General features: G+C 39.5%; 1 protein-coding gene across 5 annotated transcripts in view; it reads left to right on the top strand.

Annotated features, from left to right (window-relative positions):
- ARFGEF2 (ARF guanine nucleotide exchange factor 2) overlaps window positions 1–23,241 on the top strand; it is a 58,448-nt gene extending 35,207 nt beyond the window's left edge. For 4 of the 5 annotated variants that reach the window (XM_034413824.2, XM_034413823.2, XM_034413822.2 and 1 more), the window contains 18 exons: window positions 512–659; window positions 1,538–1,637; window positions 2,381–2,421; window positions 2,507–2,676; window positions 3,361–3,512; window positions 3,616–3,788; window positions 7,156–7,316; window positions 7,836–7,966; window positions 8,069–8,198; window positions 9,422–9,557; window positions 10,881–11,019; window positions 11,107–11,161; window positions 11,436–11,544; window positions 12,489–12,619; window positions 12,839–13,007; window positions 17,005–17,143; window positions 18,324–18,441; window positions 18,899–23,241. In XM_034413824.2, the coding sequence (XP_034269715.2) occupies window positions 512–659; window positions 1,538–1,637; window positions 2,381–2,421; window positions 2,507–2,676; window positions 3,361–3,512; window positions 3,616–3,788; window positions 7,156–7,316; window positions 7,836–7,966; window positions 8,069–8,198; window positions 9,422–9,557; window positions 10,881–11,019; window positions 11,107–11,161; window positions 11,436–11,544; window positions 12,489–12,619; window positions 12,839–13,007; window positions 17,005–17,143; window positions 18,324–18,441; window positions 18,899–19,075 (2,379 nt within the window). In that variant the 3' untranslated portion in view covers window positions 19,076–23,241. Of the gene's footprint in view, window positions 1–511; window positions 660–1,537; window positions 1,638–2,380; window positions 2,422–2,506; window positions 2,677–3,360; window positions 3,513–3,615; window positions 3,789–7,155; window positions 7,317–7,835; window positions 7,967–8,068; window positions 8,199–9,421; window positions 9,558–10,880; window positions 11,020–11,106; window positions 11,162–11,435; window positions 11,545–12,488; window positions 12,620–12,838; window positions 13,008–17,004; window positions 17,144–18,323; window positions 18,442–18,898 lie in introns of those variants that run through there. The other variant, XR_015732983.1, reaches the window with a different exon arrangement.
- The last annotated feature ends 2,925 nt before the right edge of the window (window positions 23,242–26,166 follow it).

Raw genomic sequence — 26,166 nt, 5'->3', positions numbered from 1 at the left:
TAACCTGTATTGTTATTGTGCTTAAATATATATGTATATTTTTATTGCTTTTAATGGTGTAAGCTGCCCAGAGTCTCCTCACAGCAAGATAGCCAGCAAACACATTTAATTAATTAATTATTATTAATAATAATAATAATAACAACAGTCATTTGGTCAAGGGACGATATTTCAGATTTTTTATCATTACTGCCCATAGCTAGCAATATCATTATGTCGATAAAATAGATGGGCAAATATGCTTCTACCTATTTTTGGAAACGGGGGAAAAAGGTTTAAGAGACAAAGCAGGTACCATAAGTTATAACACCAAAAATAGGAAAGATCAAGTCAAATTTTGAAACTATATAATACACTTAAAATATTGTTTATATAGAGAGTTATTCTTCAGTGAAGATTAGAACAAAAAGGGAAGATTTGCCTATATGAAGTTTACCCTAAATTTTGGAAGTTCTTCATTTAGAAAGTTTGTTGTTACTGGATTTAATAATACTCAATTTGCTTTCGTTAGATTCTAAAATGCATCAGCCAGCTGGAGTTAGCCCAGCTGATAGGAACTGGAGTTAAAACACGCTACCTGTCTGGGTCTGGTCGTGAGAGGGAAGGAAGTCTCAAAAGTTTCACATCTGGAGGAGAAGATTTCATGGGACTTGGACTGGGTGAGAGTTTGACTCCCTTCTTATACCTATAATTATGCTATTTCTGTCAGAGTATTTTGCCACTGCAGGTTTTTAAAATTTATACTGGGTCTAGCTATTTTAACCTAATCGCACGAATGCTTTTTTAGGTAATTTATGATCATAAGAAATTGAACATACCCTATAAATCATTTTTCATTTTAATATTAGTCGTGTGTCATTCTATGAAACTCTTAAAACTAAAGTCCCCTTAGCTGCTGAATCATATGTAATTTTTACATGTAATGTAAAATGTATTATATTAAAATGGTTACCTCAGTCAGCCAGTTGTGTAATTCTTTCAACATTTCCCGCTATTTTTCCAAACTGACCTACCGTATTTTTTGGAGTATAAGATGCACCGGAGTATAAGACACAGCTTGGTTTTTGGGGAGGAAAATAGGGGGGGGGAATCTGCCTACCAGGTATTCATCTGGTTAGCGTCCTTAGTCTGGTCAGCTTCAGCACATTAGTTAGCTGGTTTTGAGCGCGGGCGCAGTTTTTATCCCCTGCTTGGGGATAAAAAACCACCTTCTAAAGCACAGCTGAGAGGGAGCAGCAATGAGAGAAGCAGGCAAAAAAAAAAAAAGCCTAGTTAGGGCTGAAAAAAAGCTTCTAAAGCACAGCTGAGAGTCGGAGGTGGAAGATCGCTAGCGCTTCATTAGGGCTGAAAAAAAGCTTCAAAAAAGCTACAGAATATAAGACGCACCCAAATTTTCAGCCTCTTTTAGGGGGGGGGAGTGTGTCTTATACTCCGAAAAATATGATATATGATATTGAATCACAGTGAAATAGCCTTATAATGGATCCTAATAGTGACTTATCTTTTATATATAACACCTTAAGTTTGGTCTCTTTAGGTACCTTTGTTGGTGGAAGTGTTGATAGAAGACAAATAGCCAGCATTCAGGAATCTGTGGGAGAAACCAGTTCTCAAAGTGTGGTGGTAGCAGTGGACAGGTGTGTATTGTTTCTGAATGAAATACAATAAAATATTTCAGTAGGATGTAACATTGATTTTGGGATTCATATACTATTTAAATACTTTTTAAATAAATTAAATAAATTGTATCATAATTTGGTTATATTTCAGTCAAAATATGAGAATTAACATTGGAGAAAATGTTGATTGTTTTTGGGTCTTTCCACTCCAACCCAAAATGCCAAATAATACTTTAAAGTTATAGTTGACCTATAATCTGAATACATGTAGTCCTCGATTTAAAACAGTTCGTTTAGTGACCATTCAAAGCTAGCAATGCCATTAAAAAAAGCACCATAGGACCGTTTTTCACATTCAACAACAGTTGCAGCATCCCCATAATCACGTGATTAACATTCAGATACTTGGCAACTGACTCATATTTATGACGGTGGCAATGTCCCGGGGTCATGTGATCATCTTTTACAACTTTCTGACAAGCAAAGTCAATGGGGAAACCAGATTCGTTTAACATGTTACTAATTTAACAACTGCAGTGCTTCACTTAACTGGCAAGTAAGGTCATAAAATGAGGCAAAACTTACTTAACCATTGTCTTAGTTAGCAACAGAAATTTTGGGCTCAATTGTGGTCATAGGTCAAGGACTACCTGTACTATATAGAAATTCTGTTTCTTCAATGTAGTATCAAATTCAGTATTGTACCATGTACTTAATATTCTGTATGTTGAGGATTAATACTGCTTCTCTGCTTTTCATAGGATATTCACTGGTTCTACTAGACTAGATGGAAATGCTATAGGTATGTTGAAAAATTTCTGATGAAATGAAAAATAACTTTATCAGACCTTATCATATTTTACATGCCTTATTTCTTAATCTTTTAGTTGATTTTGTTCGATGGTTGTGTGCGGTTTCCATGGATGAGTTGGCTTCCCCTCACCATCCCCGGATGTTCAGCTTACAGAAAATAGTTGAAATCTCCTATTATAACATGAATAGAATTAGACTGCAGTGGTCTAGGATATGGCATGTAATTGGAGATCATTTTAACAAGGTATTTTAAATTTTAAACACTGCAAAACGTCTTTGATACAATTTAGATATGAAAATTAATTTGTATGTACTTGTTTCAATTTAAGACCTATAGAGTTTTTGTGGCAAGTTCTTGTACCGGATGGAATACCGATTTGCATTATAAAATCTTGGCATGGAATCATCATAATGTACCCTGCGTAGCTCATACATGGATCATGACAGAAAATGTCAATTTGGTACCGGTTTGCAGTGACTCAGATCTCTCAGCCTGGAGACTTTATGTAGCAGATAGGCAAAATTACACATTCCTTGCATAAACATCTAATAAATATCTAATATCTGTACTACAATTGGTTTATATAATTTTTTGTTTCTTGATGGTTTTTGCATATATTTTAAATGTAGATTTATTTGTTTGTTTGTTCTATGTGTATTTGCCTTAAGCTACAAATATTTTAAGATTACTTAGTTTTGAGTACTTAGCTCTGATATATTTGTACCTTGATTAGAATTATGTCAACAGAATTTCCTGAAAAAATACAAGTTTAGGATATGGATTATCTTTTTTGGAGAGCTTCAAATCTGGATTTACTCTCATTATGTCTGTTGCCTAAAGTCCAAAGACAGATTGATTGGATTTCAGTAGTCTGATCTGTCTAGGATTCTTCTTCTTTAAGGGAATTCCTATTTTTCTCATTTATAGGTTGGCTGCAATCCTAATGAAGATGTGGCAATTTTTGCAGTTGATTCTTTGAGGCAACTGTCAATGAAGTTTCTTGAAAAGGGGGAGTTAGCCAATTTCCGATTTCAGAAAGACTTTTTGAGGCCTTTTGAGCATATCATGAAGAAGAACAGGTCTGTTATTCCTCTTGAAATGTAAATGTTTTCTTCTGCTTATTTAGCATGTATTAATACTATGCAGAAAAAGTTATCTAATAAAGTAGTATTTTCCCTTTAGATCCCCAACTATTCGGGACATGGTAATACGCTGCATTACTCAGATGGTGAACTCTCAAGCTGCCAATATTCGCTCAGGGTGGAAAAATATCTTTGCTGTGTTTCATCAAGCAGCATCTGATCATGATGGGAATATTGTGGAGTTGGCATTCCAGACAACAGCACATATAGTTAGTAAGTAAATGTTATGAAAACTAATATCCCCAAAAGAAATCAATAATGACCATCTTTATGGAGGGGTGGGGGAGTGGCGGCGATTATTAGGGAAAGTCTTTGTCCGAGGGAGACCACTGTTCCTCAGATAGCCGGATGTGAGTCCCTTTTTGTAAAGTGGGGCCGTGGGGTGCAGATGAGTTTGCTGACTACGTACCTGGCTCCCTGCCACGTGGCGGCGACCCTGCCCGAGCTGCTCAATGTTATTGCTGGGGTGGCGGTTGATACCCCCAGACTTATTGTCATGGGGGATTTCAACCTACCATCCACAGGTGAGGCGTCAGAGGTGGCTCAGAAGTTCATGGCTTCCATGGCGGCCATGGACCTGACCCAGTTAGTTCAAGGCCCCACTCACATAGGGGGACACACTCTGGACTTGATTTCCGTCTCTGGTCAGTGGTTGAATGATCTTGGTACAGGGGACCTAGACATTAAACCCTTGTCATGAACAGATCATTCTCTCCTTCACTTGGACTTTCCAGCCACTTCCCCCTGCCGCAGGGAGACGGAACCGACCAGATGGTTCCGTCCCAGGCGCCTGATGGACCCCGAAAGGTTCCTGATGGAGCTTGGGCTGTTTCCTGAGACTCTGGCACACGACTCGACCGAAGACCTGGTGGCCGCCTGGGAGAGTGCGGCCGCCGGAGCTTTGGACCGCGTCATGCCTTTGCGGCCTCTGACCCGATGCCGATCACAGTTGGCTCCTTGGTTCTCTGAGGAGCTAAGAGAGATGAAGCGTCAGAAAAGATGCCTAGAGAGCATTTGGAGGACTAGTCAATCCGATTCTGACCGGACACAGGTGAGGTCTTATATCAAGACCTACCTAGTGGCGATAAAAGCGGCAAAATCTAACCATTTTCCCACTCTTATCGCATCTGCAGAGAACCGCCCAGCCGCTCTGTTTAGGGTGACCCACTCCCTTCTTCGGGGGGGAGTGCGGGAAGTTCCCTTGCAGGGTCGAGCTGAGGATTTTGTGCAATTCCTGCACGATAAAGTTGCTTGGATTCGGGAAGGCTTGGACTCCAACTGGATGAGTCCGGGGGAGGAGACGAGGGTAGGTCATGAGAATATTATCTGGGAGGAGTTTGATCCTGTGGCTCCCGAGGAAGTAGACAGGGTTCTGGGTAAGATTAGTGCCGCCACGTGTTTATTGGACCCATGTCCCTCCTGGTTGGTACTGGCCTCCCGGGAGGTTACACAAGGCTGGCTCCAGGGGATTATAAGTGCTTCCTTGAGTGAGGGTGCCTTTCCTGCCGCCTTGAAAGAGGCGGTGATGAGGCCCCTCCTCAAGAAGCCTTCCCTGGACCCGGCCGAATTACTAACTACCGTCCGGTCTCCAACCTTCGTTTTGTGGTGAAGGTTGTTGAGAGTGTGGTGGCACGACAGCTTCCCCGGCACCTGGATGAAGCTATCTATCTGGACCCATACCAGTCGGGCTTCAGGCAGGGGTACAGCACAGAAACGGCATTGGTCGCTTTGGTGGATGATCTCTGGAGGACTCGGGACAGGGGTTGCTCCTCTGTCCTGGTCCTATTAGATCTGTCAGCGGCTTTTGATACCATTGACTATGGTATCATGCTGCAGCGGTTGAGGGTGTTAGGAATAGGGGGCACCGTAGTGCGGTGGTTCTCCTTCCTCTCCGACCGTTCGCAGTTTGTGTTGGCAGGGGGGCAGAGGTCGACCTCGAGGCGCCTCGCATGGGGAGTGCTGCAAGGGTCGGTTCTCTCACCCCTTCTGTTCAACATTTATGTGAAGCCGCTGGGTGAGATCATCTGTGGTTTTGGGGTGAGAGTCCATCAGTACGCTGATGACACTCAGCTGTACATCTCCACCTCAGACCACCCCAACGATGCCTTTGATGTGATGTCTCGCTGCCTGGAGGCCGTGCAGGTCTGGATGGGGAGAAATAGGCTCAGACTCAACCCTTCCAAGACCGAGTGGCTGTGGCTTCCGGAGTCCCGATATAGTCAGCTGGTGCCATCGTTGACTATTGGGGGTGAATCTCTGCCCCCCACAGAGAGGGCTCACAATCTGGGTGTCCTCCTGGACGCACAGTTGTCTTTAGAAGAGCATCTGACGGTCATGGCCAGGGGGGCTTTTTATCAGGTTCACCTGATTCGCCAGTTGCAGCCCTTTCTGGACCGGGATGCCTTGCGCATGGTCACTCACACCCTTGTCACCTCCCGGCTGGACTGTTGTAATGCTCTCTACATGGGGCTCCCCTTGAAGAGCACTCGGAGGCTCCAACTGGTCCAGAATGCGGCTGCGCGGGTGGTTATGGGTGCAATCCGTTGTGCCCACGTGACACTCCTCCTGCGCGAACTGCACTGGCTCCCAGTGGTCTTCCGGGTGCGATTCAAGGTGCTGGTTACCAGCTTTAAAGCGCTCCATGGCATAGGACCCGGGTACCTTCGAGACCGACTTCTGCCACCAATAGCCTCCCACCGGCCAGTCCACTCCCACAGAGAGGGTCTCCTCAGGGTGCCATCGGCCAAGTTATGTCAGCTGGCGACACCCAGGGGGAGGGCCTTCTCTGTGGGAGCCCCTGCCCTGTGGAATGAACTGCCCCCGGAAATGCGTAAGATCTCCGACCTCCATGTATTTCGCTGTGCCCTCAAGACCCTGCTGTTCCTCCAGGCCGGGCTATCAATGTAATGATTTTAAATTAGGTGTTTTAAATTTTGGGGGTTTTAAATTTGAGCCGATACTATTTAATAACTTTAATTATTTTTAATTGATGGTTGTCTTTGTGCTTTTAATAGGCTGTACACCGCCCTGAGTCCTCCGGGAGAAGGGCGGTATAGAAATATTATTATTATTATTATTATTATTATTATTATTATTATTATTATTATTATTATTATTATTATTATTATTATTATTATTATTATTATTATTAATATAGTAGAAATAATAAAATTTGAAATAAACTGTTTTCTTGCTTATGCTACACATATATTCCTCATTTCTCTTTACAATATAAAAATGAATATGGGCTGGGTGCCAGTTCTCTTCAGACTGTTCAGATTACAAGAAAATTCACTGACAAAAGAATGATTTACATTTGCATGAAACTAATTTGTTACTTGACTGCCACTGTCTACTTGCTGGCCATGTAAATATAATTGATTACAACTTGTAAGATATGCAGGCTTGGTATAGCTGGTCAGCTTTCAATACTGCGATTCTTTGACTTTTTATTATTATATCGAAAATCAAATGTTTCCTTCTAATTCATATGATTTCTTTGAGTATCAGCTACCCAAGATATCCAATAGTAATGTAATTTTTTTTAATGGCTTGTTTTTCCTTTTATTTTCTTCTACAGCTACTATCTTTCAACAGCATTTTCCTGCAGCCATAGATTCATTCCAGGATGCTGTCAAATGTTTATCAGAGTTTGCCTGCAATGCCGCCTTTCCAGATACTAGTATGGAAGCAATTAGACTTATTCGTTACTGTGCAAAATATGTTTCTGAAAGACCACAGGTATTTCTTTTTTATTTGTATTTCTCTGGATTTTTAAACTCCAAATTAATATTTCAAGAGAGTTTTTAGAAATTTCCACATTATTTCTTTCCTGGAGTCTTTAAAACGCCAGCAATTTTTAGGACCAGCACTTACTGGTTTTTCCTTTTAAAACTGAAACTTGCCATTATTGACTTTAAACTGGTTTACAATTCTGGCTAGAGAATACCAATATCATGATTTAGCAACCTATGCTTTTAGTGAATGAATAATATATTTTCAAATATAATTTAAGAAGGCTTACATCTCCTATCCTAATTAATTCCAAACATATTTATAAATAAATACATTGTAAAACAGGTTTCAATTTTGTATTACCAGGAGACATGTGAATTTCTTTTGAAGTGTAGATTTACATGCGTTTAAAGTCTTTTTTAAACATTTTCTGATTTTGTTTACCTTTTTTTATCAATTTTGCAGCCAGATCTGATTAAATGGTACTGTATTTGTACTGATTTATCAGCTCGCATCTGTTCACAGGTTTTGAGAGAATATACAAGTGATGACATGAATGTAGCACCTGGAGACAGGGTTTGGGTTAGAGGATGGTTCCCTATTTTGTTCGAACTTTCTTGTATCATCAATCGGTGCAAGCTAGATGTGCGAACAAGGTAATGAAGTGTTGAGATTATAATTGCTAGTAAAGCATATTTTCTCTTCATTCTTTTCCCAAAAGATAAATTTCTGATGGCTGTTTTTTTCTCACATTGTAGGGGTCTAACAGTTATGTTTGAAATCATGAAGAGCTATGGCCAAACCTTTGAAAAGCACTGGTGGCAAGATCTATTTCGAATAGTATTTAGAATATTTGACAACATGAAGCTTCCAGAGCTGCAAACAGAGGTATTGAAAGCAATGCTATATTATCTAATTAGTTTAGAATGCTTTAAAAAGTTACATAAAACAAGAATAAAAGCCAAATATAATAATATGTTTCTAATGGTTTGTTTGAGAAAGAAAGGCTTTAAAATTAAAACGTTCAATCTAGTATTTTCCCTGTGTGTTAAAGTTTCATTGCCACAATCCCCAGTTAGCACAGTTCTAATATTCAACATTACGAGAGTTAGAATATGTCTGAAAGGCAACTGGTTGGAATAAGCTTAAATTGTAAGATTTTTGTAGTGCAGAGAATAAATCTAGCAAAAAAATGAAGACTAACTCCCCCATCCCTCTATCTTTTAGATAGGACCCAGGTCAAATCCAGTTCATCACGTTGCCTAATCCCATCAAACCAAAATTGACCCTCCCTCTCCCAGACAAAGCCCCACTGCATTCCTATTTAAACCAAAGAAGAGTCATTTTGCCTAATAATAGAACTGACTCCAAAGACATTGATAAGGGCTGGCTTAGCTTCAGCCAATCAAATTCCTAAGGTTTCCAACCTTATATCCCATAACTTCTATAAAATATTGTGCTTTTCCATTGTTCAGGGTCCCTTTCTTGTAAAGGAGCCATCTAATGATCATTGTAATCAACTTAGTGCTTTGTGTTGTGCTCTTTCTCCACAGTGAATGAATCCACAACACTTATTTTGGCATGGTATGTGAAAGGATATAGTGATGTTTTCATTCTTTAGTTCTTGAATCTTTGTCAAGTGGAAAAGGAATATCAGGCACTCTGTTCTTCAGAGGGCCCTCCAGTTATCATTTACACGGCAATGTATGGTGATTCTGTAGCTAATTTTTTAAAAAAAGAATAAATCCTTAGAATTTTGTAGTATTGATATAAGTATAGGTGAATTTAAGAGCCATGGTGGCGCAGTGGTTAGAGTGCAGTACTGCAGGCTACTTCTGGCAGTTCGAATCTCACCAGGCTCAGGGTTGACAGCCTTCCATCTTTCCAAGGTGGGTAAAATGAGGACCCAGATTGTTCGGGGCAATATGCTGATTCTGTAAATCGCTTAGAAAGGGCTGTAAAGCACTGTGAAGCAGTAAATAAATCTAAGTGCTATTGCTATCTGTAAACAAGGGCGAATTGAATATTTTTATTAAAGTGATTATTATATAATCACAACCCTTCCCTGTTAGCAATCAGAAACATACAACCCTTGATTCTTGTCTCAATAGAAATCTGAATGGATGACTACCACCTGTAATCATGCACTTTATGCAATCTGTGATGTATTTACCCAGTTCTATGAAGCACTGAATGAAATTCTTCTTGCCGACATATTTACACAGTTACACTGGTGTGTAAAACAAGGTAGCTTATTTACATATGTGTCACTTTATTCTGAATGAATATTTTGGGAGTAGTGGTGTGTGAAATTAATCTTCCTCTTTTTCCTCCGTAATTCCATGCATTTCTAAAAAGGATGATTCTGAAAAAAGCTCTTTATTTTTTGAAAAAGACAAATTACAGTGAAAAAGAATAGTATAAGTTTTCTGTTTTGCTAATGTGGCATTGTATTGATAACAGTATCTCTTCCTTATTGCTTCTTTAACAAATCATTTATTGCATAACATGTTCTTTCAGTAATTTAGGAGATGGTCTTAAATGCTATGTTACATGTTAAATTGCACATGTTCTTTTAAATAATTTTTACAAATGTTATATAATGCCTGGATAATCAACATTTTTTGTTTGCAATCAAGCTGCAGAAGTAAGTTCTTATTTGAAAAAATGAACTCATAAGCACTTTATATATACTTTAAAGGCATGTTCAAATAACAAGTTTTTTCAGATTTTAAAAATAATGAACCTCTTTCTTGCTATTAAAAGAGACAAAGAATGGCTTTTGCAGTTCTATTACATTCCATTTTCCCCTTTAAAGAAAAATTATTGTGAGCATATTTTTTTTGCCCCTTCTCGTATGTTCAGTATGAGACAATGGTAATCATAGTTTCATATCAAGAAATACTTGCAGCTTTTGGTTTAGATTTTCTATATATCAACATTGCTGGAATGCAAACATTGATGCAAGGACCATAGTAGCATCCTATAAAGCTATTATCAGATTTGGAATAGTATACTTTTTCTTTTTTTCCTTCTGTTCCTTGAAACAATTTATCCTCTTGCTTCTTAACGTTAGCCATGGTTTTCTTCTTTTATATTTATAGTTTTGGGGTACATGGATATGTATGGAATAGATTTAAGCAACTAAGCTTGGTTCTTATTTGGGTTCCTTAAAAAAATACCCAGACTTTGAAACCATTGAAATCTGTGAGTAGTTTGTTCCATTGATTTCAATGGAAAGTAAATGTAGCTTTTTTTTTTTAGTTTTCAAATGGATTTTGGATTATGTTTTCAGGGAACTGAATGATTAGAAAACACCATAATTCTATATTAGTATATAATTAGTATATGAAGAATGCTAGGTAATCAAATGGTTGGGAACTGTTTTGGAGAAGAAAGATAGCAGTGTCAATCTCTCACTATTGTACTATCAACTTATTTTCAGTTGTGCAATAGACTTACCATTAGGAACCATCTTACAGCACAACTAGTTGTCAACTCAAACTTTCAAGTCTCTGATATTATCCTGATAAATGTTCTTGCTTTCATTTATGATTTAATTTTCTGTAGACAATGAACAGTTGGCTCGATCAGGTACGAACTGCTTAGAAAGTCTGGTAATATTAAATGGACAAAAATTCAGTCCTGAAGTTTGGGACCAAACCTGCAATTGTATGCTAGAGATCTTCAAAACTACCATTCCTCATGTGTGAGTGTACAATATTTCTTTAATGTAAATTATGCCAGTGTTTTAGATCCAGCACTATTATCTGATTTAAGCATTTCTTTTTTGAAGTTTGCTGACATGGAGGCCAGCAGGAATGGAAGATGATTCATCTGAAAAACACCTGGTACGTGTTTCAGTTTTTTACCTACTAAAGATAGGTGACAGCTTCCTGTTTATTGACATTTAACGTGGAAATAAAAATTACAAGACTATTCGTTTTCCTGTTTCTGAGAATCTGTTATTTCAAGGTATTAATCACATAAACAAGGGAAAAATAATGCCAAGGAGCAGCTATAGAATACTTTTATTGTGAAATGTCTGAAAAATTTAAACTGTCTTGAAACTGAGATTTGTGATTAAGATGTAAAAGAAGTTAATGCAGATATATTTTCTATTAGGAGGTAGACCTGGATCGCCAGTCTTTAAGTAGTAAAAATGCTTCAGAAAGAGGGCAGAGCCAGTTTTCAAATCCCACAGATGACAGCTGGAAAGGAGGCCCTTATTCAAGTAAGTTTGCATCTCACATTGATGCATACCTTTTTATTCCAGCCCTTTGGGAAGTAAATCCTCAACACAAATTAAGAAGTGCAACTACGTTTGCCGCAACAGCTAATTTTTGGTACATTAAGATACTGTTGTTGCTCCCTTAGTCTCATATCTGATTTTATAGTATTACAAAGGGTCAGAGAAACAATTATGGCAATTTATCACAAATTGTTTTATTCACCATGATTCTGCCTGTCCTATAAATGCTTTGAGGAAGCACTTGCTTAAGGCCTGTCAGTGCAATATGTAGGGCTTCTCTGTGGCAAACCTCAAAATCTTGGAATGTGCTGTGTTGAGAAATAATTGGCTCTGAAAAGTCTCCTTTTAAAGTAAATGTTAGATCTGAGATTGTGGTTGCTCGTGATTTTATTATCCACATTGTGTTGGTTGGAGGGCTCAGAGTTTTACTTTGGATTATTTTATGCTTTAGTGTTAACTGCCCAAAGTTATTTGACTAGTGTGATATAAAGAGTTTCATTCAGTAATGAAATAAATAAAACAAGGTATTCTCTACATCACCTTGGCTGAACCAATTTTTAGAACAGTTTCTCAAAATCAAATTATGCTGGTTGATTGTTTCAGCCTTTGATTGGTTAATTTAATGCCTAAGTTTAAAAGGCCATATAGTAATAACCAAGTTTGGTTTTTTACATGTACAGGCGATATAATTCTACCATGGGTTTATTTTTGAGATATATTAAAGAAAATGGCATGGAAACTATTTAGAGATAATAATCATTTTCACCAACAACACAGTAGTAGAAGAAACTCATTTGTGCCTAAATCTCTTAAAACCTAATGAATAGCGTGCACTAACTTGGAAATCTTATTAAAAGGGATTGAGGCTTTGAAGTACGAAAATTATTTTTTTTAGAGTAAAATCTAAATATGATATATTATTTCAGACCAGAAACTCTTTGCCAGCCTCCTCATAAAATGTGTGGTCCAACTGGAATTGATTCAGACAATTGACAATATAGTATTTTACCCAGCAACAAGTAAGAAAGAAGATGCTGAACATTTGGCTGCTGCTCAGGTAAGAAATCTGCTTCTTTGATTAACAGAGCACTCTCTGCTCTCTTTGTGTAGATGTGGGATTCAGTGATCAAAATATTAATCTATTCAAATATATTTGAATTAAGATCAAAACAAGGATCTGCTCTATTGAAGCTTTTCTGGAAATTATGTAATGCTCTTTAAAGTTTGAACCCTTTTAACCTGTGTCCTTAACTAATATTTTCTATCCTATCTTTAGAGGGACACACTAGATACAGATATACACATTGACACTGAAGACCAGGGAATGTACAAATTCATGTCTTCCCAACATCTGTTCAAGTTACTGGATTGTCTGCAAGAGTCCCATTCATTTTCAAAAGCTTTCAACTCAAATTATGAACAAAGGACCGTCCTATGGAGGGCAGGTAAACATAAAATAGGGTGGAAGATTTTAGAAAATGATTGTAACAATTATACTGGTTTATACTGCAATCTAAAGTGACTACTGGCATGAAATTTAATTTAATTTAATTTAATTTAATTTAATTTAATTTCGAATTTATATACCGCCCTTCTCCCTGAGGACTCAGGGCGGTGTACAGCCAAGATAAAAAACATAGAATACAAATATTAAAACATTTAAAAATATATATAAAATTTGGCCCAAAAAATTAAAAATCGCAGACTAATTAAAAGGACTTAAAAATTTTAAAATTTCTTCTTAAGCCAACCCGGCTTGCTGAAAAAGATAGGTTTTCAGGGAACGACGGAAGGCATTGAGGTCCTGGATTCTTCTTATCTCCGGGGGCAACTGATTCCAGAGGGTGGGAGCCCCCACAGAGAAAGCCCTCCCCCTGGGGGCCACCAGCCTACATTGTTTGGCTGATGGCACCCTGAGGAGGCCCTCTCTGTGGGAGCGCACGGGTCGATGGGAGGTCATCGGTAGCAGCAGGCGGTCTCGGAGATAGCTAGGCCCTATGCCATGGAGCGCTTTAAAGGTGATAACCAACACCTTGAAGCGCACCCGGAAGACCACCGGGAGCCAGTGCAGCTCGCGCAGGAGTGGTGTTACATGGGAGCGCCATGTTGCTCCCATCACTGCTGCATTCTGGACCAGCTGGAGCCTCCGGGTGCTCTTCAAGGGGAGCCCCATGTAGAGAGCGTTACAGTAGTCAAGGCGAGAGGTGACGAGGGCATGAGTGACTGTGCAAAGGGAATCCCGATCAAGAAAGGGCCGCAACTGGCGAATCAGGCGAACCTGATAAAAGGTCCCCCTGGTAACAGCCGTCAGATGTTCCTCCAAAGACAGCTGCCTATCCAGGAGGACTCCCAGATTGCGAGCCCTTTCAGTGGGGGCCAAAGACTCGCCCCCAATAGTCAGTGATGGAGTCAACTGACTATATCGGGATGCCGGGAGCCACAGCCACTCAGTCTTGGAAGGGTTGGGCCTGAGCCTGTTCCTCCCCATCCAGATCCGCACAGCCTCCAGGCACTGGGACATCACTTCAAGGGCATCGTTGGGGTGGCCTGGGGTGGAGATGTACAGCTGGGTGTCATCAGCGTACTGGTGGTATCTCACCCCAAAGCCACGGATGATCTCGCCCAGCGGCTTCACATAAATGTTGAACAGAAGGGGCGAGAGGACCGATCCCTGCGGCACTCCACAAATGAGAGGCCTCGAGGTCGACCTCTGCCCCCCTGCCAACACAAACTGCGACCGGTCGGAGAGAAAGGAGGAGAACCACCGTAACACGGTGCCTCCCACCCCCAACTCTTCCAGCCGGTGCAGCATGATACCATGGTCGATGGTATCAAAAGCCGCTGAGAGATCTAATAGGACCAGAACAGAGGAATAACCCCTGTCCCGAGCCCTCCAGAGATCATCAACCAGCGTGACCAATGCCGTTTCCGTGCTGTGCCCAGACCTGAAACCTGACTGGAACGGATCCAGATAGGATGTTTCCTCCAGGAATTGTGGAAACTGTTGCGCGACCACACTCTCAACAACCTTCGCAATGAAGCGAAGGTTGGAGACAGGACGATAGTTAGCCAATATTGCTGGGTCCAGGGACGGCTTCTTGAGGAGAGGCCTCACCACCGCCTCTTTCAGGGCAGCGGGGAAGTGACCCTCACTCAAGGAAGCATTAATAACGCCCTGGAGCCAGCCTCGTGTAACCTCCCGGGAAGCCAGTACCAACCAGGAGGGACACGGGTCCAGTAAACATGTGGCCGCACTAAGTCTCCCCAAAATCCTGTCCACATCATCGGGAGTCACAGCATCAAACTCCTCCCAGATAACATTCTCAAGACTGTTCCTCGTCACCCTGCCCTGATCTACCCAATCAGAGTCCAAATCCCCCCGGATCTGAGCGATTTTGTCATACAGGTATTGTCCGAAATCCTCCGCCCTGCCTTCTAAGGGATCCTCCCGCACTCCCAGATGGAGCAGGGCGCGGGTCACCCTAAACAGGGCGGCCGGACGATTCCCTGATGACGCAATAGAGGCAGAAAAGTAGTTAGACTTTGCCGTCTTTATCGCCACTAGGTAGGCCTTAATATGCGACCTTACCAGTGTTCAATCAGATTCAGCGAGACTGGCCCTCCAACCGCTCTCCAGGCGTCTTTTCCGGCGCTTCATTTCCCTCAGCTCCTCAGTAAACCAAGGAGCCACCCGGGATCGGCATCGGGTCAGAGGCCGCAAAGGCACAACTCGGTCCAAGGCCCCACCAGCCGCCCGATCCCAGGCGGCTACCAGGTCCTCGGCCGAGTCATGTGCTAGATCCTCAGGAAATGGCCCAAGCTCCGTCTGGAACCTATCAGGATCCATCAGGCGCCTGGGGCGGATCCATCTAATTGGGTCCGCCTCCCTGCGGCGAGGGGTCGCGGTTTGAAGATCTAGGCGAAGGAGTGAGTGGTCAGTCCATGACAAGGGTTCCATGTCTATATCCCCTATAACAAGACCGCTCAACCACTGGCCAGAGACAAAAATCAGATCCAGAGTGTGACCTCCCCTGTGAGTAGGGCCATGAACTAACTGGGTCAGGTCCATGGCCGTCATGGAAGCCATGAACTCCCGAGCCACCTCAGACGTTTCACCGACAGATGGCAAGTTGAAATCACCCATGACTAAAAGCCTGGGTGTATCTACTGCCACCGTGGCTATCACGTCGAGTAGCTCAGGAAGGGCTGTTGCCACGCGGCAGGGAACCAGGTACGTAAGCAACAAGCCCATCTGAACCCCACGGCCCCACCTCACAAGGAGGGACTCACATCCGGCTATCTGAGGCACAGTGGTCTCCCTCGGATCCAGATCCTCGTTAATAATAACCGCCACCCCCCCGCCCCTCCCCTGGGCCCTCGGCTGATGGAATGCTCTGAAGCCTGGTGGGCACATTTCAACCAGAGGGACGCCACCCTCCGGGCCCAACCAGGTCTCCGTAATACCCGCCAGGTCCGCTCCTCCCTCTTGTATAAGATCGTGAATGAGGGGGGGCTTATTAACCACGGACCTGGCATTGCATAACATCAGCCGAAGGCCCAGATCCTGAGTATCTAAGCCACCTAGTCTCCAAGAGGAGCCATGGGGACCGGGGCAAGCAATTGCTCTCAAACAGCGAGTGCGAGCCCCCAACACATGATATGGTCCCCTGCTCCCGCCATATCTGCCCCTCCCATCTACCGTGCTGATGGTACAAACCTCATAGGTATCGTCCCCCATCCCTTTCCCAGTCCCTCGACCAACACCTCCCAAATCGTTACCCTGTGCCGGGCTCGGCTCTGACCCTGGTGGATTTCCCCCCCCATCCCCCAGAGTCTTCTTCCCAATTTCTCTAGAAAGATCATTACAAACCCCCCTCCCAGAACCCCTTAAAATCTTAAAAAATTTCCCTAAAAAACCCCACAAATTCTTCCTTGCTCCATGCCATCTCTCTGGACTCCAAAGTCCGTCATCGAGATAGGCCCTCGATAATGTGGAGGGCCAAACCTGCGAGTGGGGAGAATCTCGCAGGGCGAGGAGTTCCGACACCGAATACATTTGTTACTGGGAGTAGTTATGGCTTATAACCAGGGGATCAACCATGATGATTTAAGAGTCCAACGGAAAAGTATATAAGTCTTAGGTAGTATACATTGGAAAACGCCACTGCCTTCATGGTAGTGGGAGGAGTCCAAGAATAGTCCAGAAACGATGGAAATAATAGCCGAGGCTGACTCCCTCAATACTCATACCTAAGGTAAACTTCTCCTTTCGGTTAGGGAGGACAGATAGAGCAATGCCAATCCATAGGCCCAAATTATTAATGTATAATATTATCATACAATGTAACATACATGAGAGTAGAATTTACTTAATGTTCAGATGTACAGATTATTTCAAGTTTCAGTTTCAAAGTTGTTAAGCAGTATGTCATTAATTTTCAGGGTTCAAGGGCAAATCAAAGCCCAACCTTTTAAAACAAGAGACCAGCAGTTTGGCTTGTTGTCTAAGAATTCTCTTCCGAATGTATGTTGATGAAAACCGCAGAGATTCCTGGGACGCTATACAAGAGAGGCTCCTGAAGTAAGCTTTGTTTCTAGATTTCAAAGTAATATTGAGATGACAATTCCAACACAATTTCTTCAGGATTTCAGAGGCGACATACAATTTTTCTGTTGAATCATTTTAAATTGGGGAGCTTAAACAAAGCATGCAAAGGAAAACTCATTCAGATTTGATCCTTCATTAAGAGCAACTGGGAAATTTTTATGTGAAAACAATCTGGATATAGGTATCCCATGATTTTTTAAAACTTGAGTTATTTATTAGCAATGCCATGAAATTTCCTAATCCTGAAAAGTGCTATCCTGACAAAATACTATGTCTGAGTTAGAATGTTCTGAGATTTTTGTCCACTCCTTTTTATTACATATTTACTTTTTTCTACTGACAGACCAAGTTTTCTTAGGTAGATAATCCTCAATATCTATGTATTTCTTGATAACATCTGCTTTCCACTGATTTACTAATACTTTATAGATAGTCCTTGACTTGCAAGTGGTCACATAATGGCCATTCAAAGTTATGATGGGCCCAGAACAGGTGCTTTATAGCCCATAATGTTCAGCATTATAAAATATTGTGCCACACTTGTGCACTCTGCAGGGATATGACCACATTTTGGTTGCTTAGCAACTGGCTCAGTTTTATGACTGGTTGCTGCATCCTGTATTCATGTGACTACAATTTGATATGTTTTTTTGCCAATTTCGAAGAATGGGCTGATGCTTAAACTACAGCCGTCACTTAACTACTATGAATTTACTTAATGACCACAATGATTCACTTAAAAGCCATTGTAAAAATTGTCATCAAATTGGGTCCAGTCATATGACTGCCTCAATTTATGACCATAACAATTTTGGAAATCAGTTCCCAATTGCATTCATAAGTTTTACTGCTTGTAGTAAAAATAGAAATGGAAAAAACTTATTAATAAATTAATTGAGGCTATTTAAATTACTTTTGAAAGGAAAGGAAATCTTATTAAATGCAGGTTTGAAAAATATTAATACCCTTGAATTTCATAATCCAGATTTTTAAATATTAAATATTGATATTATGTCACTTTCTGTTCTTCCTTCTTCACATATGCACCTGAAAACTTCTTTTGATTCGAGCAGAACTAGCAGAACCCACTTCACTGAATTGCCTGCTGTTTTCTGTTCTGTGGTTCTGAATATTCACATGTTCTTTTCTCTAGTGTGTGCAGTGAAGCTTTAGCCTATTTTATCACTGTGAATTCTGAAAGCCATCGGGAGGCCTGGACCAATCTCTTGTTGCTACTTTTAACAAAAACACTAAAAGTCAGTGATGAAAAGGTAAGAGATGTTTACTTCAGTTTCAGAAGAAAACACGGACCTTTTACAGGCTGCTGTAGCCCCCTTCAAGTGTAGATTGTGTGAGGAGTAAGGCATATAGGATAGGCAGAACTCAGGCCCTTACCTGATTGGGGACAATTTATGTTCACTGTTGAGCTACACTCTTTGACAGTGAAAAAGTGATAAAGAATTAAGGCAATGATATTCTAGTGGCAAGTTGAAGGTGTAATAAGAAATAGGTTGCAGTCGATAGAATTTTGAGAAATTGCTGGTGAAATATTTTGATCAAGACCAGTTGAAGATGTGGAGTAGGTTTTACAGAAGCATATTTTTTAAATGTGGATATTGCAGTGCCATTCACTGACCGTGGGAATTGTACCTTCAATTGAACCGTACTGCTTGGAGAAACAGACTTGTATAATTTCTTACTTTTTCTCTCCTCTTTCTTCCTCCCAAGTTTAAAGCACACGCATCAACATATTACCCCTACTTATGCGAAATAATGCAGTTTGATCTGATCCCAGAACTCCGAGCTGTGCTGAGGAAGTTTTTCCTGCGCATTGGTGTAGTGTTCAGAGTCTGGATTCCTGAAGAACACCTGCGAACAACAGGGACTCAATCCCTTGCATGGTAGTTCTGTGACTGCTGTTTACCAAAGCTTGAATAATGCTCAGTTCACTGAATGAAAGCATAAACAAAGCAAAGAAAAACTGATAGGTCTCCAAAGAAAAAGAAACTACAATAATGTGAACAGCAGGGTTATATTGGTCAGTCTGGTATTTCTGAAGGCTCTTTCATTACTACTATAATTCTGGCTGTCCTATAGGAATAGCTGTTCACATTTGACAATTTATTGCAGTAAATGTCAAGTCATTCTTACCATTAAGCTTGTCTGCTCAAATTGATTTTGCAGTAATTCCCTCTTAATACCTTCCAGCTGTTTGCTCATAAGCTGTTGGAAATGGTGAATGAAGACCCTTTATATATAAAGTTTGTGATGTTAGCAAATGTATTAATAAATATTTGAGAAGATGGAAATTTATTTGAAAATTGGCTGGAGCGTTTCTCCACCAAGAATGCATACAGTTGAAAATGACTTGGTGCTGTCTCTTCTTTCAATACAAATTTGAATGATTTGGTGCTGTCTATTGTGTATATCTGTAGCAAGATGATGACTAGGCAGTAATATATGTAGTCACCCAGTTAAAATCCAAAGCAGTCTTTTATCTCCATATCCCTTATTGCTAATTCTGCCGTACCTCGCAGAATGTAAATGGTAAATCATTTTCAGAGCAGCACCATATCTTCTCTAGGGCTGATAATTTTTCATCATATGAAAATTCCCTTGTTACTGGGTTACTATCAATAAAGCAATCTGCAAAATGTATTATGAAGGAAACATCCTCCCCAGAAATTGTAGGAAAAAACCAATTCACACTGCCTTTTAATTCAATTATTTTATCTCTCATGTCTTGAATGTTTAAGAAGTTTGAAAGCTTTGAAAAACGCTTCTGATTCTTAATCTCTAATGATTATTAAATATTAAGCAAATGACAAACTCAAATTCAGTGATTAATTTTGAAGTGCACATTGAATAAATCAAAATTTATACTCGTATTTTCCTTTTGGAGTAATGTATAGATTAACATTTGGGTAGAAACTGTCTATCTTCAATGTGTTTTCAGATATTTCTATTTTTGCTGCCAAACTGTGAGTTATGGTTGTTTTAATGGCTTGGTTAATGCTTTATTATTATAAGTTGTATAAAACAGAGGAGTCTGGTTCCTATTGGAACCACTTGATTTATTAATATAAGTGCACATGTACTTGTGAATGAAGCCTGCTTTCTGGGGCCAATAGGAAGCAAAGTCATCATTCTGTACTATTGGCTCTTCAGAATTTGGGTCCAAGGAGGGATTTTAGTATTATAATTATTATAAGACTAAGTTACTATTCTTGGCCCGATAAGAAATAGTTTTGTAAGATATGGCAGGCAAATTCTGTATAGTTGTAATAATGTAATGGTTTCTACAAGAGGGCAGGAAGGAGGTAATTTCTGTCCAAATGTATTAAAAATGCAAAAGTATTAAATATACTTTTTCTTCTTATTGGCCTGTATTGAACTGTAAGGTCTTAGTGAAGTGGGGAGCAGGGAGACATGGTAGGTGGGTGACATCAGCCCTAAGGAAAAGTCCTGAAAAGGTTCGATCAAAGGTGACAAGTGTGATGAAGAAAGTGAAACTTCTAGCTCTGTAAATTGAGTCTGGCTACTAACACTGTTATCATAGTTACAATTAGGGAAGAGCTATGGCAGGATTTTCTTTTAAATACTAGTGTGCTATCTCAAAGAGTTTCAGTAATAAAGCGGTATAAGTTTTCCTTTTTTTTTTTTTTGGGCAATTCATAGACAAAAAGTTTCTGACATTTTAATTTCTCTACCAAAGACTTTTGTACATAGCAAGTGAAAAATATTGTTTTCTGTGAAATATGTTGGAAAACATATAAACAGTTCATTAGGAAGGATTGTGATAAAACATTAGCTTACTTATTTAGTTATTTATGTTTGCAGTGAAAAGGGATTTCACTGTGTGCGGAAAAAAAGTTATTTATTTTTATATCTTGTTATTTTAATCCTTGTACTGACCAGAATTCTTCTTTAATTGGACTGCTTTTCCCCATTTCTATAATTCTGATGTCAATATGTTCTGCAAATACAGCACAGTCTTCATCACTCTCTCTCTCTTGGTTAAATGTTTTCTGTTCAGATGTGCACCTCTTTGACTTCATTAAAGAAGCATGGCAACACTGCAAATAATGTTTAGAACCTGAATAAAAAGTGCAATATGCATAGGGTTTAAAATAGTTATCTTCCAAAGTTTTGCAATGTAAAGCACTGTGAAGAAGCTTCTTTTGTGTGATCTTTACTTATACACAGAATAGTCTGATCATAAAACTTAAAGTCTAGTCAGTAGTATTAAATTATTCATTTTCTTAGGAAAGCTTTATTTAGCAGCCAACAGCTACATTTTCAAATGGCTAAGACTTTAATTAAAAACATAGGTGGGAATCTAATAACCATGTAATTATCATGAAGGGTAGCACGTGAGTATCTGTGTGCGTGTTTGTATGTGTTTGAAGATGTTCCATAATAGCCTTTCTTTGTGATATTCCTGAAGATTGTGAAGAATGGTAATAATGGTACATGTATTATTTGAATGTGTTTTTATAATGACTGTGGGCATCAGTACTGCTTGGTTTTGGCAACACCAACTTCCATGGACAATCGTAATAATGTTAGGAATATTCTCTAAAATTTTCTATGGTAATTGATTTGAGATCAGATCATTGAACAGGTTCTGCAGGGTAAACCAATGTTTCTTGTATCATTTATAAAGTTTTGTTTGAGCTGGCCACAATAGAATTCTATATCATGAATCCAGTGCAAGATGAACTGTCTATGTGACACACAACTCCAGTGTACAGGCAGTTGTTGATCTCTTAGCAATTGTAGTAAACCTTAGACTTGCATGTCAGGCTATAGTTGCCTCTTCCCTCTCTGATATGAATCTCCCCTTCCTTTGTCAGCATTAACGTTGCTTTGATTTTATACCTTCAGTAGCAACAATTGTAATAAACACGAAATAGATTCCTTCTGAATCTAATTTGCAACACTGATTCTACCAGGTTTGCAACACTAATTTAAAATAATAGTTTTGATTACCATTAATTGTGGCCACAGCTAATAGCAGATAAAGTATTAATCTTATCATTTCAGCCAAAGAAGAACAGGAATACAGAAATAGTAGTAAAAAAAAAGAGGTAAGAATGTAGAACCCTGCCTCACTTGGTCATTCAACACTTGGTCTAATATGTACTCTTATATTCTGAAATAATTATGGTGAAGTCATGCTGAAAACATTGAATATACTGTGCAAAAAAAGTGTACAGAATTATATGTAATCTAATACTTGAAATACTTGGAGAAAATATTTTACAGTAAATGGGCTAGAAAAAAGCCCAGCAGTAGCAACAAAGCTCAGCATCAGCATCAAAGTGACTTCCAAAGTGATTGCTCCCCAGGTTATCAGGTGGAGCAAAGCATAAAACATTGTTTTATGTTTATATCACTTAAAAGTTTAGGAAGAGGTAGCATTACGTATATTCTAAAATACCAATCCCAGTACAACATTTTCCATTCCCCTATTATAAATTGAGAATGAGGTTGAAAACCCACTTATTTAAAAACTGCAAATTTGCACATAAGGGCCTTTTAAAAACAAACAAACAACATTGAGTAAAAAGAATAATTCACCACTGTTATACTCCCACTGAGGTTAACATAAGTCAGTATAAATTGCCAGTGAAATTTGTCCCTATTAATAAATACGTTACAGTTCAATCAGATGGTGTGATGTGATTCTTGGCTTAAAGCAAAGCAACAGAAAATTTTGATTTGTGAGAGGTGCAGTTCTTTAAATGTCTTGATATTTTTGTCCAGAATATCTCTTTGCAACTTTAAATAAAATATACTTTGTGCAAAATGTATGTTTTATCTATATAATGCTTAAAATTAGTTATAAGCTACTTTTTTTCTTAAGAGACCTTCTATTATGAAGTACATTTAATATCATTAAGTTAATGAAAAGCATTCCTTGCCCGATGGATGTATACATTTTTGAGAGAATAGCATAATTATATACTGTAATACAAAGTTATGTAAAGTTTTTATATAAAATATTATGAAGAATGTTGTATTCCATGCTTTAATCAGGTGGTAAATAAAGTTTAACATCAAACATATTTTTTTTTACCTTGTGATTAAAAACTTATTTCTACTATTTTTTGTCACCTTGTTAAGGAGTAAAGGTAAAGGCTATTAGAATAGAGACATTGTTTATATTTCACCTTCAGTATTCAGAACCTCCTTGAACAGGCATAGTTTCTGACCAGTCAATTATGACCTAAAACGTGATCTGTTCTCCACACAATATTTCTGACTTGAAACTGTTCTGTAAGGAGGAATGAGTTAAAACTGACGCACAAGACTGATCAAAAGTTATTGGAAAGATTTAGTTGCAGTTACAGGTAGTCCTCATTTAGAGACCACTTGATCTATTACTGTGCAAAGTTATGATAGTGCTGAATGAGAGGGACTTAATGATCAGTTCTCATAGTTGCTGCTATAGTGTCCCCATGGCAATTTGGGTGTTTGGCAACTGGCTTACAATTACGATATTGCAATATCTCATGGTCACGTGATTGCCATTTCTGACCTTCACTGATTATTTCCCACAAGCAAAGACAATTGGAAAGCTGGCAGGAAGTTGCAAATGGTGATCACATGGCATTGCAACCACCCTGGATTTGCATAATGATGTCAACTGGGATTGTTGGAACTGCCATTGTAAATTGACTCAGTCATGTCACATTGCCTTTTATGACTGCATCACTTAGCGACAGTTTTTAGTCCCAATTACTGTCAGTAAGTGTAGTGGAATCTCCACCTAGAGTTGGAGGGAGAAATATGAAGAGACCGGCCAGTTTAGAGATACTGCACAGCAAAAAGTAATTGCAGACCTGACTTCCCCCAAAATCCCGGAAATCCTTAGCTGGCTGTTCCCAAGGCAATGCAATCAGACCGGTGAGAGTCCTGTAAATAGGCAAGAAACAATAAAGAAGCGACTCTAATCAGTTCACAATGTCACTGGTTCCTTTGCACCCAAGGGTTAGCTATATTGCTGCCAGGATGTGGGGGCACACCAGTTACTGAACACAAAGGTTCACATTTGCCACACACAAATATGTAGTGTTGGATCATTTGCCTCAATAAATAAAGGAACAAGTATGTTTTTGATTCATTTGAGTCTTTTTATCTAGTTTTAGGACTTGTATGAAAAAACATCACACTTTAGGTTATATTTATGCAGAATTATTGAAAATTCAAAACATTCCCCAATTTTTATGCAGTACAGTATACTAGAAGAGCACTCTTATATTTATGGAACCCCCAAAATTGCTGATAAAAACCTGCACTTTGGAATCTACTCCTTTATCAGACCTATGAGATTAGTACAACTCAATAGTTGTACTATCGTAGCAATAGTGATTTTGTAATTCTTCTGTGACTGTCAGCAATTAGTTTTGAGGGACTGGAGACAGGATATCAGTTTACTTTAATAAAGCATTAATTGCTTTATTTAATTGACTAATTAAATAAACCAGAGTTGCCAGATTCATAGAAATGAAAACAGAAGCACCAGCATCAAGTTCTGAATTGAAGAAGCTTCTTGGATTACAAGAGAAACATTTTGAAGGAAAATACCAAGAAAATCCAGTTGCCTTTTGGAAAAGCACCTTTGGGGACAATCATGACCTGAATGATTGAGATTCTCCATAGACAAGCACCAGTTATGTTTGATAATTTTCACCCAGTATCCAACCTGTCCTTTTTAAGGAAAGACACTGAGAAAGTGATAGGGAATCAAGTACAAAGAGTCCTAGGGGAAGCATATTAATCTGGATCTTTTTCATTTGGTTAGAGTTGTAGGGCAGTGACCTCCCAAAGGAGATGGCTCATGTCTTAGAGATATCCTGCTTAAATAGCAAATAAGTACTTAAGAGTTAAGTAAGCTTTGGCTGGTGACCCATTTACAATTCTAAAGCATTTTTTTTTACTTCAGTACGGGTGACTTGATAACCCCTTGGACTATACAGCAACATGCATTATGGGGCATCCTTTGGAAAAAACACAAAAGCAGCAGTCAGTACAAAATGCAGCTACCAGATTATTTTACAGTTGCTTGCAGGCAGTTCTGGGTTGGATGACAGCCGTCAAATCTGAATCCTGACAAGACTGATGTTATGAATCAGTGATTCTTTAGGGTTAGGAACCGGAAAAGCAACCAATTTTAGATGAGTATCTCTCTTTCCAAAATGGTGTAAAGTTAAATGAGCTTTCCTCGATTTACAGACTTCCCTAAGGGTCCCTTTATTAAGACACTTTGTAAGACTGGTTTTTTTTTTTCATTTTCCATTAACCACCCCAGTGTGAAGGAAAATAGATGTGGTTAAGTACAAGTAGTCCTTGACTTACAACCAAAATTGACCCCAAAATTTATGTTGCTGAAACGTTTGTTATGAGGAATTTTGCCTCATTTTACAACTTTTCTTGATGCTGTTAAGTGAATCATTGCAGTCGTTAAGTTAGTCTCACAGTTGCTAAGTGAATCTGGCTTGCCTATTGACTTTGCTCTTCAGGAAGTCACAAAAGGTGATCCCAGGACACTGCAGTGGTCATAAATGTGAGTCAGTCGCCAATTGTCTGACCATGGGGATGCTGCAATGATCATGAGTGTAAAAAATGGTGGTCAGTCACTTTTTTCAGGGATGTTGTAACTTTGAACGGCCACTAGCTGAACTGTTGTAAGTCGAGGACTGTCTGTATTTCTAGGAAGGGGGAAACAAAGACTTTTTACACCAGGCTGTTAGTGTGCCCTGTTTATCCATCGTTCCCCATAGTCTAACACAGGGGTCTCCAACCTTGGCAACTTTAAGCCTAGCGGACTTCAACTCCCAGAATTCCCCAGTCCAGCTTTGCTTTGCTTTGCTGCCTGGGGAATTCTGGGAGTTGAAGTCGCCAGATTTAAAGTTGCCAAGGTTGGAGAGCCCTGGTCTAACAAACTCTAAGCCAGCCAAAAGGGCTGGGTTCCCAAAAGTCATGCTAAA

This window comes from Pantherophis guttatus, chromosome 3 (genome assembly GCF_059756535.1).
Source record: "Pantherophis guttatus breed Tessera chromosome 3, ASM5975653v1, whole genome shotgun sequence".
NCBI classification, from domain to species: domain Eukaryota; kingdom Metazoa; phylum Chordata; class Lepidosauria; order Squamata; family Colubridae; genus Pantherophis; species Pantherophis guttatus.
The sequence above is the reverse complement of the archived record's forward strand: the minus strand, read 5'-3'. Positions and strand labels throughout refer to the sequence as shown.